The sequence below is a fragment of the Epinephelus moara genome, chromosome 17 (genome assembly GCF_006386435.1).
Source record: "Epinephelus moara isolate mb chromosome 17, YSFRI_EMoa_1.0, whole genome shotgun sequence".
In the NCBI taxonomy this organism is placed as follows: Eukaryota; Metazoa; Chordata; class Actinopteri; order Perciformes; family Serranidae; genus Epinephelus; species Epinephelus moara.
Genome location: NC_065522.1, coordinates 29821269 through 29836095, shown reverse-complemented (window position 1 = coordinate 29836095; position 14827 = coordinate 29821269). Strand labels below are relative to the sequence as shown.

Genomic DNA, 14827 nt, shown 5'->3' with positions numbered 1-14827 from the left:
GGAACAGCCATGGTGGGAGTCAGGTTGCACATACATGTGTTCGTCTCATTCTAGTGAATGCAATTTCTCATGAACACCTTGGGGGAATTTCTCCAGATTTGGCACAAACGTCCACTTGGACTCAACAATGAACTGATAGATTTTGTTGGTCAAAGGTCAAGGTCCCTGTGATTTTCCACCTGTCTCATTCTCCTGAACGGGCCTTGAGGGAGTTTTCTCAAATTTGGCAAAAAACTCGGACTCAAGAATAAACTGATTGGAATCAACACATTCTCACTCTGACCTTGTCACATGTTGACATGCTTGGTCATGGACTTCCCACGTCCACATACGACGTGATAGTTTGAGACACAAGCTCCAGAAAATTCTTCAGTTTTCACAGGAAATTTAACATTTACATACAGTCTCTTTCAAAATAAAAGCGCTACGTTGGTACAACACTGCAAATTGGCCTTTTTTTTCTTTCAGCAAAAGCACTTCGTGGGTTTAGGAAAAAACAACAGGGTTTGGCTTCAGTATCTCATGGGACGCTTACACTGCTCCCTCGGGTGAAAGTCAGTGTTTGTTGGACCCATCCACCACAGCTCCCACCCGCCTGCTCCATTAGGACATTTGTTGCCTTAACTTTCGTCCTTGTCCTGCTGCACTTCCTCCTGACGCCGCCAGACACTGTTAAACTATAACAGCAAACAGCCACGTATCATGCCGACATTAAAGGACACCTTTTGTCATTGGTTTCTGACGCCGCAAGTCACTGCCCAAGCGCCGGATTTCAATGACTTCTGAGTGAGACCGGGCTCTTACAATTTGGTGGTCAAAGGTCACTACGACCTCACAAAACATGTGTGTCTTGCAAATATGCAGGGACCAATTAGGAGGGGTTGATTGGGATGACAGCAGAGGATTTTTTTTTTTTTTTTTACAAATCTGTCAGCGGCAAAGAGGCTGCCGATGTGTTTAAGACCAGCCACATGATGCTTGCTCAAGCCTCTCGCTCTGACCAGCAGGTTGATCGGACGGGAGGAACTTGTGGGCTGCAATGAGGTTACACAGGCAGATGATAGCAGCAACAGAAAGGCAGAGACAAAAGTCAGAAAGGGCTACACGTCTGCAGATTTTGTGGAACGTACCATCTAGCTCTGCCTGCCTGATTTCCCCAACTCTGATTCATCATCTACCACTGGTTAAGTTGTAGATTGTGATTTGTGAAAAATTATGGGAAAAATTGAAACTGAAATTGAATAGAAGTTAGTATTTGTACAGCCTTTTGAGTCAGACTTTGTGACTGTGCTATAATGAACTGTGACTTGAAGTGAATAATCTGTAAAGCACTTTTGGTAGGTAGGGTAAAGTAGCCTCGGTTAGCTTTGAGTTAACCTTCTCTCTCTGCCGACTTGGTTTTAACTCTGCCTGTTGTACGAATTAAATATTTTGGACTTTTCTATTGTCTGCTATGTTTTTGACTCTTGCAATACTTGTTTTGCTTTGTTTGTTTGTTTGTTTGTTTCTGCACCAGACACAAGGGAAAGTTCCTTTTATGTTAAAGCCTACTTGGTGATAAACCTGATTCTGAACTTGTTTCTACTGCCCCCAAGTGGCGAAATAAGTCGGTGATTGTAAGTTCAAAGAAAAAGGGTGTCCTTTTCAGCCCTCGAAACAGACTCAGAGCAGTGACTCAGGGTCTCCAGGAGAACTCAGACCCTTCTGAAGCGAACCATACTCGGTTTGCTTCAAACCCACAGTACAGTTCACTTAACCTGTGCGTTGTAAACACAAAGCGCTCCAGGTATTTAGCCAGCTAGATCACACGCTTGCAAGGACACAAGATGAGACGTAGTTTGGTCCACGGACGATACTGCATGTCTCTAGATGTGGAATGTAGAATACATCAAACGGCATCAAATGGAACTAGACTATTGTTAATGTCATCAGTTTCACCTGCGCTTTTCCTCCTGTGACAAGTCAAAGTGTCAAAGCTCCGTCTCGTGGAGTAATCAAAGTAACTGAAAGCATCACTGAAGAGTTTTGTAATTTCTGTTAAACAACTCACTGTGAATAATACTTTGAAAGAAAACGTGAGGATCAGTCAGTAGGGTTTTAAATTCAAGACACAATATAATTATGGATCAAAACTGATGGCTCAGTGAGGTCACGGCTTGACTGTTTTCCCGTGAAGATTGTTGCAAACGTTTTTGTTGTTTTTGCAAAGTGGCAGTGGCACAGACGTTGGGTGTCGCACATGTCAAGGTGGTTAGTTTTTTTAACAGCTCCACAGAGGAAGTGGTGAGCAAACCCCGCAGACGTCCGCCATTTGTCAGTCAGCAGTGAGAAAGGATGAAGATCGGTGTGTTTTATCTCGGCTTTTGTGAGTAACCATGTCTTTTTGTTTGTGCTTTGACTGACAGTATCAGAAAGTCTCGGACTCAACAGACTGATGTTTGTGGATTAATATTCCTGCTGCATTCATGTGTATGTGTCATTTTCCTGCTGTAGATGTTTAAGGTTGAGCTCATTTCAATTCCTTATATCTTGTTGGGTAGTTTAATCTACAGCGAACATATTCTGTCAGATCATCATATGTTTGTTGTGTGGCTGTCCTGTGAGAACCACAGATCTCCAAAAAGTCAGAAAAACAGCCTGTTTTCAGGTTTGTGACGATGATTCTTTCAACTGATCCAAGAGGGTTTTAAGAGAATTTATTCAGCTTAAGAAGGAGGAGAATTTTCACTGCATCCTTCACTTTATCACAAACATTCCAGACCAGTCTCCAGAGGAAAATGTGTACGTTTCAGCAAAACCACAACTGTGTCACATTTGTACATTCACATGTATCATTTGAACATTTTTAAGTTGCGTAATATATATGCTGACTCTTTTTTACCAACACATTGCAGAGTTTCCCAGCTGCGTTTCAGCCACCGACTCTTGGTGTTTTTTAACCAAAACTGGGAGTCTTTAGCGTGACATTTCAATGTTTCCCAGCGGTGTTTGAGCCATTGAAACAGGGTATTTTTCATCAACCCATCCCTGCTTTTCCAGCGGCTTTTGTGCCTCCAAAAGTGGGTGTTTTAAGCTAAAGAATGATCTTTTCCTAACCATAACCAAATGCTTTTTGTGCCTCAACCCTACCCACGTGTTAGTTTCATCATATTCAATACAAAACAATGTACAAATGTAATATATCCATGTATTTTTTTTCTGGGGTTAAACACTCAAAATCAACACATGGCTTTTCCTGGACAGCAAGGGGATGAACAACTGTAATCTGATAAACAATATTTACCTCTGATATGGAGTGGAGTAAAAGTATAAAGTGGCATAACATGGAAATACTCAAGTAAAGTTGAAGTACCTTGAATTTATACTTAAGTACAGTACTATGTAAATGTACTTAGTTACATACCACCACTGTCAATATTAAGTATTATTTGAATCTTCTCTTTTCTCTCTGCTGTGTGTTTTTAGGTGTGCTTCATACACTCACCTCATCTGCTACCAATAAAGAAGGTAATGAACTCTTTCTGAACACTTATTTTTCACTTAGTATAAAACTTGATTCATATATTTTCTGTTAGATTTTTATTTCCTAAAGATTCTGACAAAAACTGCATTTCTGCTGCTGTTAAGGTCCCCCTCCAGTTAAGAATGTCTTCTTGCAATGTTTATGTTCCCTAAAATGTCCGACTTTGACTTACTGACTTATACCTGTGCAAAGTTTGTCACGAGAGAGGTGTTTTCACATTCCTCCTGCAGTTTGAGCCAGATTAGGTACGCCACTAATATGAACACCAAGCACTGTCTAATACGGGAAACACTTATCTACGGGGGAATAAACTTCAACACAACACCGCCAAAGAAACAGGAAACCTCTAGCGCAGAGCAAACTTGTCAGTATAGGCAGCAGTGTTAGCATTAGCATTGGGAAAATTTTGTTAGCAAACATGGCAGAGTATTTTTGGATGACTTTCTGCCGTCTTCCAAAAACCCCATCGCAGCAGATGTTACTATACGTTTCGCAACCCCAAACACCACGGTGGCAGCCACTGCCAGTTAGCCCACAAGCTAACAGGCTAACAAACAAGATGGTAACTACACTTATCATTTTGATATGTCTGCTAGCTGCTGATTTTGGTGCAAAACAGACTCCTCGTATGAGTCTGGGTCTGAGTGAGGCTCAAACATGTCTGGCTGAATCTCTCCCATGTTTTCTCTAATGCTTATGCTAGCAATCTAGCAATCTCTTGTTAGTCAACCAAACAGCGCTGGAGAAACCGCCATTCAATTCAATACATTTTATTGATAAAGCCCAAGATCACAAATCACAATTTGCCTCAGAAGACTTTACGGCATACAACATCCCTCTGTCCTTGGACCCTCACAGCAGAAAATGAACAACTCCACAAACAAATCCCTATTAATGGGTAAAAAAATGGTAGAAACCTCAGGAAGAGCAACTGAGGAGGGATCCCTCTTCCAGGATGAACAGATGTGCAATAAGTGTTTTACAGAACAGATCAACAAAATTAATGTACAGTGATCCAAAAAATCAGAAAACAAAAAAACAAATTAAAAAAAATTAATAACAAACATATCTGGAGACATTATGTTTTCTGGTCCATCTGTCCGTCCCTTTCTCGTGAGTGAGATAACTAAAGAACACCTTGAGGCAATTTCTTTAAATTTGGCACAAACGTCTTCTTGGACTTGAATGATGAACTAATCAGAATTTGGTGGCCAAAGGTCGAGGTCACTGTAACCTTTCTTCTGTCTCATTCTCCTGAAGGTGACATCTTCAGAGCGCCTTGAGGGAATTGCTTTAAATTTGGCACAAACATCCACGTTGAGAGTGGACTAATTAGATTTTGGTGTTCAAAGACCATGGACCATGTCCATCGCATTCTTGTGAACGAGGTATCCCAAGAACCTGTTGAGGGAATTTCTCCAAATTTGGCGCAAACGTCCACTTGGACTCAAGAATATACTGACCAGAATTTTAGAAAATATATTTTTTGGGCATAACTCAAGAATTCATATGCTAATTATGGCAAAACTTCACACTAATGTCTAACAGGATAAAATGACGAAATGATGAGATTTTATATCCAAAAGGTCAAAGGTCACCTTCACTGTGACATCATCATGTTCTGCATAAAACACTTCTCTGGTCATTATTAAACGTCATATCTCAGGAACAGAAGGGGAGACATTTGGTCAGAGACTGAGTTGGTGACACTGATCTTGAAACTGTGCTGATTGTATAGATCTTCTGTGTGTGAAGCTTCCATGTTTTCACTGACATGGATGTAAACTGTAACTGCGGTAATTCTAGTTTCAATTTTTTTCCCTTCAGTCTTCATACAAATGACTCCCAGCAGGTCCCAGTTCTTTCAGTATGAGCGTGTCTCTCTGAGCTGTGATGTCTCAGCTGGAGGCAGTCGGCTGAGGAGGAACACAACCACCAGAGGAACTGAGTCCTGCCCGTACGGCTGGGGAACTCTGAACGGCTCCACCTGCACCATCACCACACTGTACGTGTCAGACACTGGACTCTACTGGTGTGAGTCCGAATCAGGGGACCAAAGCCAGACTGTACACATCACAGTAACAGGTATGGACTGATGGTAAAATCTGGTTGAAAAAACTTGCCCGAATATGCACAGACATCCCTGAACATCTGAATCTGTTTGACTCGGTTCAAAAGGAAATAATTTACCTTTTTCACAGTGTAGTAGACGTGTTGTGTGTGTGAGTGGTCATGACAAAAATGACAGTTGTAAAAAATATACTGACGTGCATAATAATAGCATAAAAAAACTGCCTGAGTGTGTGAAGGACTTCAGTCTTGTTTGTTCACACTGGCTTGTTTCTGTCACTCAGCTGGTCCGGTAATCCTTGACAGTCCTGCTCTTCCTGTGATGGAGAGAGACACTGTGACTCTGAGCTGTACAAACAGGAAGACTTCCTCCGCCAACCTCACAGCTGATTTCTACAAAGATGGCGTCTTCATCGGGAGCAGCTCCACAGGAAACATGACCATCCACAGTGTTTCTCCATCTGATGAAGGACTCTACAGATGTAACGTCTCTGGAGCTGGAGGATCAGCAGACAGCTGGCTGACTGTCAGAGGTGAGGACGTAATTCTGATCTGCTTACAAACAGTTTTGTTCCTACTGAGGCTCATAGATTTATTTTTAATGTCTGTCGCATTCTTGTGAGCACAATATTTCAAGAACGCCTTCAGGGAATTTCTTCAAATTTGGCACAAACGTCCACTTGGACTCAACGATGAACCGATTAGTTTTTGGCAGTCAAAGGTAAAGGTGTCTGTGACCTTGTCTGTCTCATTCTCGTGAGCACGATATCTCAAGAAGGCCTTTGAGGGAATTTCTTAAAATTTGGCACAAACACCCACTTGGACTCAATACTGAACTGGATTTCCATGGTCAAAGGTCAAGGTCAGAGTGACTGTGCATCCGCTGTATTCTCTTGAACGAGATATCACAAGAACACCTTAAGGGAATTTCCCCAAATTTGTCACAGATGTCCGCTTGGACTCAGTGATGAACTGATTAGATGTTAGTGGTCAAAGGTCAAGGTCTTTGTGACCTTGTCTGTCTAATTCTTGTGAGTATGATATCTCAGGCACACTGAGAGGGAATTTCTTCAAAATTGGCACAAACCTTCACTTGTACTCGAGTATGAACTGGATTTCCCTGGTCACAGATCAAGGTCAGTGTGATCTTGCTTCTGTCTCATTCTTGTGATATCTCAAGAACACCCTGGGAGAATTTCTTAAATTTGACACGAACGTCCACTTGCACTGGAGAATAAACTAATTAGAATTTTGTGGTTGAAGGTCAAAGGTCAGGGTCAAAAAATTCGTTTTTGGCCCTATAATTCAAGAATTCATACACTAATTATGACAAAACTTCACACTAATGTCTAACAGGATAGAATGATGAAGTGATGACATATTATATCCAAAAGGTCAAAGGTCAACCTCACTGAGACATCATAATGCTCTGCAAAAAACACATTTCTGAGTAATTGATCCACAGATGATCATTTGGGGGGGTGAAATAGTCCTTTAAACTCTGAGAGAACGCGTGCATATTTGTCATTTTGTTGCATTTAACTTGTGCAATGAATTAAAAATGCAGTGTCAGACCCTGCAGCTCCTGATGCTCCTGATGCTCCTGATGCTCCCAATGCTCCAGTGATGTCCGTCTCCAGACTGGTATGTCATGTCATCGTAGGGACTCCGTACCTACTGTCCACCATCATACTGGGACTCATATACAGAGACAGAAGAGGTGAGAACCAAAAACGACTGACTGCTGCATTTGTGCATCTCTTCTTTCTTCATCATGTTTCTTCTCCACGTTGCAGCTGCTCAGCTTGTTGCAGAGGACAGACAACATGATGTCATCATGGAGGTGGAATAAAGGACCAGACCGCACACATATTGAATATTTTAATCTCTATGTAAGCCTGTATTACATTTTATTTGTGTACTTTTTTTTGTTCCTGGCTCACGGAAGAATATATATTTACCAAACCAAAGCAAACCAAAGCAAACCAAAGCATTAGAGACTCTAACTTCAAGCCAATAATGTGGTTTAAAAGGGAGAATGTCTCTGTGCACTCACAGGGGATCAAACAGAACTATAACAGCACCTGCAGAGGAAGAGAAGCTGCTTCTTGCTCGTGTGGTTTTGGTGGTTTGAGACTTTGCAGACTGCTGTTTTTTTTTTACATGTGAACAGTTTTTTGTTCACATTGTCACACTCACATTGTCTGTCAGAGAGAGATCATGACATATGGGAAAGTAGAGCATGCTACTGTTAGTCTAGCCCTGCTGTGCAGTCTAGGAATATGCAGATTTTTTTTTTCTTATCCTTTCTTTAACAATGCATTTTCATCAAGGTTTCATTTACATGTATACACAGCAGCACAGCAGAGACACAAATGATCCATTACTGCTTTTCCAGCGGCTTTACAGGCACCAAATGTGGGTGTTGTTCAGTGACCTACTGCTCTTTTGCAGTGGGAGTAGTGCCATGTAAAGTTGTTTAATCCAAAACATGATCTTTTTCACACCATAACCAAGTGTTTTTTGTGTTGCTGTGCATCATAATGTACACATGTAATGTATCCTGTGGTTTGCAGAAACGTACAATGCCAGCATTTATTCTGTCAGTTGGGTTGAATCTGAAAAATTTTCCAAAAGTTCCTGTACACAAGACACTTGGATAATGCTGCACAGGAATTTTCAGAGGTTTGCATTTGTTTTATTAAATTTATTTTTGCCATCTTTCATTTGGATGTATTTTTTTAGCGCTCTGCTTTCCTCAAACTTAAGAGTCCACCCCAAATCAAGTACACGTTTCCTCTTACCTGTAGTGCAATTTTTCGGTCTAGATAGTTTTGGTGCTGGAGATATCGGCCCTCGAGATGACTGCCTTCTCTCCAGTATAATGGAACCAGATGGCACTCTGCTTGTGGTGCTCAAAGTGCCAAAAAAATACATTTGAAAAACTCAACAATATCTTTTTCCAGAAATCAGGATCGGGTTACTCAGGATAATCCACAGACCTTGTTGTGAGCAGTTTCATGTAGGAACTATTTTCTTTCTACCGCACTACACCCACCAAGCAATCATGCATCCACAAGCTCACCTAGCGCCACTACTAGCCAATCTTACAGCTCAGCAAAGGAGGACGTCATATATGTTTCCATCTCGTGCTGTCATGAACCTCTTGTCCATGAGTAGATGCACGCTTCCTTCTGAACAGTGATATGGTTGGTAGGTGTAGTTCAATTGAAAGAAAATAGTTCCTACATGAAACTGCTCACAGCGAGGTCTGTGGATTATTTTCAAAGCATTTCATTTAAGTGTCTGATAACCTGCAGTCACCCTGGTTACTATCATTCTACCTTCATTTATTGCTGTCATAGCTTCAGTTGGCCAGCAGGTGGCGACAGAAACACAGTCAGTTGGCACCCCTGCTCACCATCTGCTGGAGACTGGTGGACTTCTACAGAGAGAGGGAGTCCTACATTTCTGATAAAAGCACAACAATGTCAGATTAACATGATTATTCTTATCTCGTTTTATTTTGTTAAATACTTGTACATCTTTTTTCTTCTTGACTGACGAGGCCTACTTGTTTTAAACTACTGAATATGGTCGTGGAAATGAGGTAAAATGTTGTGGGAAAGGTTTTGAATTTTTTTTAATAAAAATGTTTGAGAACCCTGAAGTTCATACTCATTACCTCCGAATCAGATTTAGATACAAGTGGTCCCAGTAATAAATAAATAAATGACATCTCTAGCAGTGAGAGTCATTTGGAAATCCCAGTGTGTTGCCTTTCTGATGAAATCCTTAAGTGATTTCAGTGTTTTTAATCTCTCATTCTTAAAGAGATCGTGGACGCTTACAAACCATGAAATGTTCATCATTCATGTCCCCCTCAGGATGAATTAAACACTGCAGGGTGCAGGTTTTGTTTCAACACTGGAGGAGACGCATGTAAAACAGGTTGTTGGTGGTCCTCCCTGTGGACAGTTTGAGCATCAAACACTCAATTTGCTGCATTATGGTGAATTTTTGTGCACCAATTTGTGTCATTTCTGCATTTATTTAAAGAGGAAGTGTCTTTAATTTTGTCAAAATAAAAGTGGGACAAATGCTCATGCTGTGAATATTGAGGAGGATGTGTCTCCTGCATCCCCCTGAAAGCTACTCCTCTGTAAACAATGTGAACATGTTAGCACGCTGACGCTAGCTCAAAGCAGGCCTAGCGCTGTGTCTAAATACAGTCTCACAGAGCAGCTGGCATGGCTGTGGACACATGTTGCATTATGGGAAAAAAATAAAGCAATTTTTATTCCAATTAAATGATATAATTTGTATTATTTTGTCATTTCTCTGAGTTTCTGATGGAATTCTCCTATTTGTATGAAATCCCTTATTTCCCAGCTGCAATTGAATGCACCCCCGCGGAGCTGTCCGCGGTGCTGAAACCCCTGAACGCCTCTCCACTCTCTTCTCCCTCATCACATATTCACATGATGATCCGTCTCGTGCCGTCACGTGAACACGCTGCTATTCTCTGAGAGCGGCACGAGAGCACGGCGGAATGCCCCGTGCGACGCGGGGACGCTCGAGGGTGGCGGACGGCAACGCGGTAGCGTCACACAGAACGTGACGCGCCCTCCCTGCCGAAGATCGTTTGTGTCTGACAGATGGAGACACAGGCGCTGCTCCTTTAGTATTGTGGTCTGTTCAAACACACGCTTAATGTAGAGATTAACATATTGTTACCATAGTAACACAACTGAAAGAGAGGGAGAAAGGGAAATGACCGCACAGTTCGCTTGTAATGGTGAAACAGAAAGAATATTTTAAATGTTTTTTGAACCAAAAACATTTAAGAGCTGTCACTCTGCCTGTATCTCCGGGAACTACAATAATCTTCTACAAACTTTATGACTTGACATTATTAGACAACATTTATCTTCAGTTTGTTTTTATATTTTTTTATGTTTATATATATATATATATATATATATGTTGTACGGTCTTTCTTTAGGTCTGTTCTAGTCATGTTATACCATTCCAACATTAATGTCACAGCCTGAATATGAAGAAAACAAGGAGCAGTAGATCCACTAAAATTCACATTTAATATTGTTAAATTGTCATGACCAGGAGCATTATAGTGGGGTGGAAGTGGGACTGGTTACCAAGATAACCCCTTTGTTTCTGATTAATTAAAATATGACCACATAAATTGGTTGAAAAACTGAACTGAACAAAAAAAAGTATATAGTGGAAGCTCTCTGAGGCCCCTCTCACCCCTTCAAGATGCAAAATGGTTTAGTCTGCCTCTGCACTAGGATTCACCTCTAAAGGCAGCTAAACCAAGTGAATGACTGCTGGAGCACCAATGAAAGGGAATTAAGGTTTCCAAAAAAGTAAAGCAAAAAGAAACTGAAATTGAAAAAATGGTAGTCTAACCGGGAGAAGTTTGGGCTGGTTGCAATCTGCAGTCTTGACCACTAGATGCCACCAAATCCCACTAAATCTGACACACTGGACCTTGTGAGCACGATATCTCAAGAACACCGTAAGGGCATTTCGTCAGATTTGGCACAAACGTCCACTTAGACTGAAGAATAAACTGATTGGAATTTTGTAGTTGAAGGTCAAAGGTCAGTGTGAGCTCACTAACTCTAGAATTAATTGCTAACTAATTAAGAACTAACTCTTGCTAAGTATGACAAGACTTAAAATAATGAAGTGACAATACATTCTCTCTCCGACCTCTTCACATATCAACGTTTGGTCGTGGACTTTCCACATCAACATACGACTTACAAGGTACCCTGGGTGTGTTGGTTGTTGATGCTCTGGGGCACCGTGTCAAGTTCTGCCTGTCGCATGCATTGTCTTCTTTCAAAATACACCTCTGTTTTCACAGGAAATTTAACGTTTACATACAGTCTCTTTCAAAATAAAAGCACTACGTTGGTACAACATTGAGAATTTACTTTTTTTTGCCTTTGACAACAAAAACACGTGGTTAGGTTTAGGAAAAAAGAACAGAGTTTGGCTTTAGAATCTTATGGGATGCAAACACTGCTCTCCTGTAAAGGTTGGTGTTTGTTGGACCCATCCACCACTGCTCCCCCTATTGGGGCTTTCGTCACCTTAACTTTCAGTCTTCACCTGCTGTGTTTCCCCCTGATGCTGCCGAGCGCCATTAAAGTATGACGTGTATCGTGCTGACGTTAAAGGATGGCTTTTTCATCAGTGTGTGACGCCGCAAGTCACTGCCCAAGCGTCACATTTTGACTGGAGTGTGACCGGATTGGAAGTGATGACATTTCATATTTAAAAGGTCAAAGGTCAGTTTCAGTGTGACATCATAATGTTCTGCATAAAACACTTTTCTGGCCATTTTTAAATGTCATATCTCATTTGCGGATAATAACCAAATGTTCTTGAAAAGTTCCAGAAAAAAACAACAGCTGTTTATTTGTAGCAGAGATGTGCAAAGCAAACAAACAAAAAAAACAAAATGATCTCAGTTTTAATAACATTCAGCCCAAACTAAAATGTGTGTAGTTTACGACCCGTGTGATCCATCTTATCATTAAACGATCTCTGTCTCTCCCTCTCTGTCTCTCTCTGTGTCTCTCTCTCAGACTGAAAATAGGTCCAGCTGGGTTTGGTCTGGTTTATCATCGGCATCCGTCTCCGCCACCGATTTCACCAAAATAAACGGACAATACCGACGTCTGCTGACCGTTAACCGGAGGATTTACCGCCATTTCCTGCTCGTATCTCCTCCCGCCAGCCTGCAAATATATTTTAAAATCTAATTCAGCTTTAATTTGTGTGTTTTTCCCCCCTCAACCGAAGTGATGTCTGTCGCGGGGTTGAAAAAGCAGTTCCATAAAGCCACCCAGGTAAGAACAAACCTGTGTGTTCATCTCCGTGTGTGTTTGTTTATTTATTTACAGCTTATATCACCACAGCTGTTTATTTATGCGTTTGATTCTGCGGTGGAGTGATGCCGCTATAAAACGCGTTTCCTGTGGTCCATTAGCGACAATAAAGCACCAGTAGAATCAGGATCATATCCAAAAAAATCGCGTTTAATTCCGCTTTTTATCCATTGTTGTCAAATATGGAGAACATGTATATTGTAATTATAGATAAATATTTATGTTTTAAAAATTATGTTTTTCTCCCAGCGTGTTTTTTTTTTCTTCTCGCGGTGTTTTCGTGGGTGTACATTCAAAAGCAGGGTATACCCCCCCCCCCCCCCCCCCTCTCTCTCTCTCTCTCTCTCTCTCTCTCTCTCACACACACACACACACACACACACACACACGTCAGGATGTTATGTTACGTAACAGACTATGAGTTGAAAGTGTGTGTGTGTGTGTGTGTGTGTGTGTGTGTCTGCAGAGCTGATTGGCTGTTGCCACACGCAACAGGGAATTCCCTCCATCCTCCTTTACATCCTTCTGTCCATCTTTACACCCCTCCGTCATCCTTTCATCCTGTGGTGTGACGCCTCTGAACATCCCTCCTTCTTTTTCCATCCATGCATCATTCTTATAAGCAGTCCCTCCACGTCCTGTCCCTCTGTAGTCGTCCCTCCACCCTCCACCTCTCCATCTTTCTGTGGTCCTTCTAAACACGGTTTGATCCCTCCATCAGTCCGTCATCCTCCCGTATGATGCCCTCCGAACATCCCTACATCGTCTTTACATCCCTCTTTGTCTATCTTGAAGTCATCCCTCCATCATTTGTTACTCTGTAAATATTCCTCCATCCCTCCATCTTTTCCGTCTCCTCTTATACACCTCTGTAGAGCCTATATCACAGGTTTCATCACGATACCATATTGTTTTGATTTTTTTGGACAGCAATACAGTTTCTGCTGATATCACAAAGTCTGTCACTGTCTTGATACGTTTTCGATTTGGTTTTATTCCGGGGCCTGCGATCGAAGGGAGACGATATCAGGGCTGACAAGTGAGGCCAACACAGAAGTACCAAAAACTGCAGTTCCTCAAATGGCCACTAGGGGCTGGCTCCAGAGGCCAGTTTGAATGGGAAATGTTTAAAGCAGAAATAAACATGTTTACAGCCTCGTACAAAAAACAGTTTTGGTCTCTACAGTTAATTTATCCGTCATGACAACTGTACTGGGGCTGAATTTTGATATAACTCACCCATTTATATTTTATGAAGGCTTAGAGTTAGACCTAATTAAAAAGGGGGGGGGGGGGCTTTAAGTGACAGGCCGCGACATCAGCTCCAGCCTCTCGCTCAAATATGGTCTCTTTAGTCTCCAAAAAACCAAGATAGAGACGGCCAAATGCCGAACTCGAGGCTTCAAATCGGGAGTCTGCAAACCAATGGGTGACGTCACAGTAGCTACGTCCATTATTTATACAGTCTATGGTGGAGACCTGAGGGTGGGCAGTGGGAACAACTCACTCAAGCCATCATCTCTGTTATTACCCACGTGCTGTTTTAAAACTCCAGTCTACTCGAGCATTACCGTGGGGAGTGAGACTGCTGTCTGACGGCTCTGTGGCACCCACTAGTGGCGGGCGGCTGCATGACAGTTAACCTGCCTTGTACATGAATTAACCGACTAATATTTTTGGTGCCGACTAGCGAGGGGGCGGACGTCTAATCCTGCACATCCCTAGTCTCTATCACCACGTTCTTCATGATGCCTTTAAATTCATCTTTCCATATAGGTGTTTGTAATTTTTGATTTTTTTTGGAGATTGTTCCACATCCAAGGTTGCCGCATGTTAACTCAGCCACAAAACATCAAAGGTTTAATGTGTCAGATTTAGGGGGGATTTAGTGGCGTCTAGTGGTGAGGAGTGCAGGTTGCAACCAGCTAACACTTCCCCTGGTTAGGATTCGTTCAGTGTTCATTGTTTAGGAGGTTTTTCGTTGATTTAAACCAGTAAAAAAAAAAAAACACTGAATAAAGATTAATATTACTGCTGCATAAATGTTACATTTTACTGCTGTAGATGTTTCAGGTTGCCCCCACACCAGTGATAGTCAAGGCTGGAGGCATAATGTTTTTGGGTTGTCAGTCCCAACACTGTAAGGGGATTTCGTCAGATTTGGCACAAACGTCCACTTGGACTCGAAGATGAACAGATTAGATTTTGGTGGTCAAAGGTCACTGTGACCTTGCATCTGTCTCATTCTCGTGATATTTCAAGAGCACCGTCAGGGAATTTCTTTAAATTTGGCACAAACGTCCACTTG

General features: G+C 41.7%; 2 protein-coding genes across 3 annotated transcripts in view; both read left to right on the top strand.

Annotated features, from left to right (window-relative positions):
- LOC126404337 (endophilin-A1-like) overlaps nt 1-14827 on the top strand; it is a 100464-nt gene that overhangs the window by 41396 nt on the left and 44241 nt on the right. Inside the window, exon 3 of the mRNA XM_050067514.1 lies at nt 12217-12480. Within this exon, the coding sequence (XP_049923471.1) occupies nt 12436-12480 (45 nt within the window). The 5' untranslated portion in view covers nt 12217-12435. The remainder of the gene's footprint in view (nt 1-12216; nt 12481-14827) is intronic.
- Nucleotides 2264-7642, top strand: LOC126404360 (sialoadhesin-like). 2 transcript variants are annotated; one of them, XM_050067541.1, is made up of 6 exons: nt 2264-2365; nt 3466-3507; nt 5351-5608; nt 5878-6126; nt 7167-7313; nt 7390-7642. In XM_050067541.1, exons 1-6 carry the CDS (start codon nt 2335-2337, stop codon nt 7443-7445), a joined length of 783 nt encoding a protein of 260 aa, XP_049923498.1. In that variant the 5' UTR covers nt 2264-2334; the 3' UTR covers nt 7446-7642. The 2 variants fall into 2 exon arrangements, with proteins under 2 accessions (XP_049923498.1, XP_049923497.1); XM_050067540.1 differs by having other exon boundaries at nt 7161-7313.